We start from the raw sequence: 4,731 nt of genomic DNA on the forward strand, positions 1-4,731 counted from the left end.
AAAAGTCATAATTTGTCGTTTTGATATATTGCAGTACGCTAAATCATATTGTGGCGTCGGTCCACGTTCATATTGGAAAAAAAGTCTTACCTACAAGAATCTTCCTAAGACACTTAAGGTCGTGGTCGTGAGGAACTTCAGTGGTTGCTTTGGAGAGCTAAATGTTTTGAAGATTTTGATTCAGTTGGGAAGTGGGCGTTGTCCCGGTCGTGCGCATGGGCCATTACTAGAAAGAGTGGAGCTTTACGTGCGTAGTGATATGGCGGACTGTAAGAGGATGGAGGCACATGATGGGGCCGAGATGTTACAGAGTATTTCAGGGGATGTGCAGGTTCTTGTACACGATCCTTGAAGAGTTGCAGAGCTATCTATGATCAAGACTTCTCAGTGGTAGTGGTTTGTTTATTTGTCCCATTTAATGATGCTGTTCTCTGTTTGTTTGATTTTCCCAAAAATTTGAACTTCTCAGTTAAAGCTTTTGATTTTATGTGAACCATAGATAATAAAGAATTATTGAGTAATATTAAGATTTTATATACATCTTGTTTTTATAGATTTTTTTTTAAAATAAATGGTTTAAGAAAATAAAATAAAATAAATTATATCCAAAACCTCATACTCGCTCATACTTTGAAGTGACCTAGACGGAAATCATCAAATCTTGATCGATTTACCCGATTGCGTTTACAATCAAACGAACATTGAGTCACTAAAACTATACGCTTGTGGAATCAACTCGACAAGATTCAAGAACTCGACTCTGGGCTAATAAGCTTCACAATCGGTTGGCTTCAGATCTCTGAACTCTGAAGTCACTACCTTGTTTTCCAAGTTTCCGTCTCTTGAGAGTTTTAGGCTTATAAACTGTGAGAGTCTTGGAGATGAAGAAATGCTTTTGGGTGAAAACCAGAACCGTTTAGTTAAGAGAAATAGTCCTTAAAAACTGTGATTTCGCTGAGCCAATTTGTAAATTTGATATACCAAATTAATAGCAGTAATGTTGGAATACAATCCAAGTCCCACATCTGAAATTTGATAAAACTATCATTAATATATAAAGTGTTAGGATCAATCTACTAATTGCCAGTTGGTTTTGAGTTAGAAGCCCAAGATAAACCCAAAATTTAACATGATATCAGAGCCCAAAGTTAAAATTCTGGTGGATCTAGAAAAGTGGATACGGACATGCCTCTTGTTAATCCGAGTAATGGGAACCCAAGAAGGGGTTTATTATCTGAGTAAGTGCATCCATGTGTTTTTCTTTTTGAAGGCTATCCAAGAATGTGATGATCCGTCTTCTTTACTTCGTCCTATGGACACACAACATTTGGTGCTGAGAACGAGGTTGCATGTGATGGAGTTTAAAGGAATTACGCTCCTCCTCGATAATTGCCCTAACCTAGAAACGTTAACTTTGGATATCCTCAGTCGAAGCTTTTTCTCGGTAAGATTACTATAAATATATATATATATATATATTTATATATTAGTGGGAATTTGAGAACAATAGTTAGTTATATATGTATGATTTCCCCTAAAAGTCATAATTTGTCGTTTTGATATATTGCAGTACGCTAAATCATATTGTGGCGTCGGTCCACGTTCATATTGGAAAAAAAAACTTACCTACAAGAATCTTCCTAAGACACTTAAGGTCGTGGTCGTGAGGAACTTCAGTGGTTGCTTTGGAGAGCTAAATGTTTTGAAGATTTTGATTCAGTTGGGAAGTGGGCGTTGTCCCGGTCGTGCGCATGGGCCATTACTAGAAAGAGTGGAGCTTTACGTGCGTAGTGATATGGCGGACTGTAAGAGGATGGAGGCACATGATGGGGCCGAGATGTTACAGAGTATTTCAGGGGATGTGCAGGTTCTTGTACACGATCCTAAAAGAGTTGCAGAGCTATCTTTGATCAAGACTTCTCGGTAGTAGTGGTTTGTTTATTTGTCCCATTTAATGATGCTGTTCTCTGTTTGTTTGATTTTCTGAATAATTTGAACTTCTTGGAAAGGGGTCATCTACGTGAACCATAGATAATAATAAAGAATTATTGAGTAATAATGTAATATTAAGTTTTTTTATACATCTTGCTTTTATATACTAAAAAATTATATGATTTTCGAAATAATTTTTTTTATGATTTTTGAAAGTAAAATAAAATAAAGTATCTATATATAATAGTAAACCCATTTTTTTGGGGTCAATTTTAATCTAACGGATGAGATTATTTTTATTATCTCATTTAACGGTTTAAAGTTATTGATGATCCCAATAGTTGCAAGTTTTTTTTCCAATAATCATGTTTTTTCGTCGTACCCCCATCTTTTAAAAATTGTACATATTAAACCATTTGTTAATGATCTCAAAAGTTGCAATGTTTCGGTCCAACAATTGTGTTTCTTCGCTGCACCCCCAGCTTTCCATGTTGGCACCCGTTAGTTTTCACACTCTTTTGTTTTACACCTGTTTATTTATATAAAGTTGCAATGTTTTGTTACAACAATTGTGTTTATTCGTCGTACTCCTAGCCTTCAATGGTTGCACTTGTTAGTTTTCACACATTTTTGTTTTACACCTCTTTGTTTTCACACTCTTTGTTTTTTTTTTATATATATATGCAGATTTTTATTGACTTTGAAAAACGTTTTTGTTCTTTGAGTATGATTAATGATCTCACCCTTTGTTAATGATCTCAACAGTTGCAAAGTTTCGGTCCAACAATTGTGTTTCTTCGTTGCACCTCCAACTTTCTATGTTGGCACCCGTTAGTTTTCACACTCTTTTGTTTTATACCTCTTTGTTTATATAAAGTTGCAATTTTTTGATCCAACAATTGTGTTTCTTCGTCGTACCACTAGCTTTCAATGGTTGCACTTGTTAGTTTTTCCACATTTTTGTTTCACACCTTTGTTTCACACTTCTTTGTTTTCACACCTTTTTGTTTTTATATATATACAGATTTTTATGGATTTTGAAAAGAGTTTTCATTATTTAAGTATTATTAATGATCTCACCTTTTGTTAATGATCTCAAAAGTTTCAAAAACTCGATCCAACAATTGTGTTTCTTTGTCGCACCCCCAACTTTCTATGTAGGCACCTGTTAGTTTTCACACCTTTTTGTTTTACACCTCTTTGTTTATATAAAATTACAGTGTTTTGATCCAACAATTGTGTTTCTTCGTCGTACCCCTTGATTTCAATGTTTGTACTTCTTAGTTTTTGCATCTTTTTGTTTCACACTTTTTTGTTTTACAGTCTTTATTTTCATATTTTTGCATCTTTTTGTCGTACCCCCATCTTCAAAAATCGCATCTATTAGTTTTTCACATTTTTTACCCTTCTATGTTTTACACCTTTATATTTTACACCTCTTTGTTTATTATATATAAACTTTTATGGAATACAAAAACAATTTTCGAATTTATTGTTTTCTGAGTATTTTTTATACTTACAAGTTAATATATAAAATCATAGATTTATATTTTTATATATTATAGCAAACTCACTTTTAGGGGTCAATTTAAATATAACTGATGAGATTATTTTTATTATCTCATCTAACTGTTTATATTTGTTAATGATCTTAAAAGTTGCAATATTTTGATTCAACAATTGTGTTTCTTCGTCGTACTCCCAGCTTTCAATGTTCACATTAGTTAGTTTTCGCACATTTTTGTTTCACACTTCTTTGTTTATATATACATTTTATGGACCTTGAAAAGAGTTTTTGTTATTTGACTATTGTTTAATACCTCCAAATTTGAAAATTCTGAGTATTATTTTCTTTCAATTTATTAATCAACATTAATTCACTCATCTTTGTTAATAAAAATTGAATTTTTTTATTTATTGATTCATTCATCTAACTTTTGTTTGGTGACGTTTTCCATCTAATTGTATTGCTCATCTCTTTCAAGTATTAATTTAGGTAATTAATTGTGATTTCTAATTTTTCATAGATTTATCTTTTTAGTCAATTTGGTTGGTTGCAGTTGCAGCTATGAGCTTTTTCTCCCTGATTCTCTTATTATTTTTTATAAATTTTGATAGAATAATGATTTAATTTTTATTCTATGTGAATATCTTTCAAAATTGACTATCTGAGTATGATTCGGTAAACATAGATTTATATACCTTTAACATTATTCTCTTATTGTCACTGAATCGATTTTTCATTTTTTTATATATATATCAGATCTCTGTAGTCACTACCTTGCTTTTCAAGTTTCCGTCTCTCTTGAGAGTTTGAAATTTATAAACTGTGCGACTCTTGGAGATGAAGAAATTGTTTTGGGTGAAAACCAGAACCGTTTCGTTAAGAGAATTAGTCTTTAATGATTGCGATTTCGCTGAGCCGGTTTGTAAATTTGATATACCAAAAGAAGTAATCTTCAAGTATTTTGGAATAGTTCCTTACTTTTTACTTACAGAGTTAACGAGCAGATGCAAGAAGACTTAGATTTTGATTTGGAGACGACATATGCTATTGGAACCGGAGAAATCCTTGCTCGTCTTGTGACGACATCTCTCTTATGCTAAGACTTTAACTGTCTGTTCATATTTCCTCTAGGTATATACAAAATCACTCAACATATCTAACATCTTACACACTCATGATCACTGATCAGACCTTTAATTACGTTTTTTTTTTGTTTTTTTTTTTTGGGAGAAAGATGGTCCAAAATGTGGAGGATGAAGTTGCAACATCTGGTGTTAAAAAGTTGAAGTTGA

At 32.5% G+C, this 4,731-nt stretch overlaps 1 protein-coding gene across 1 annotated transcript in view; it reads left to right on the forward strand.

Moving 5' to 3' along the window:
• Positions 1-488, forward strand: part of LOC104761499 (putative F-box/LRR-repeat protein At1g56400) — a 2,961-nt gene extending 2,473 nt beyond the window's left edge. The window contains exon 3 of the mRNA XM_019240255.1: positions 35-488. Within this exon, the coding sequence (XP_019095800.1) occupies positions 35-352 (318 nt within the window). The 3' untranslated portion in view covers positions 353-488. The remainder of the gene's footprint in view (positions 1-34) is intronic.

This window comes from Camelina sativa, chromosome 18 (genome assembly GCF_000633955.1).
Source record: "Camelina sativa cultivar DH55 chromosome 18, Cs, whole genome shotgun sequence".
In the NCBI taxonomy this organism is placed as follows: domain Eukaryota; kingdom Viridiplantae; phylum Streptophyta; class Magnoliopsida; order Brassicales; family Brassicaceae; genus Camelina; species Camelina sativa.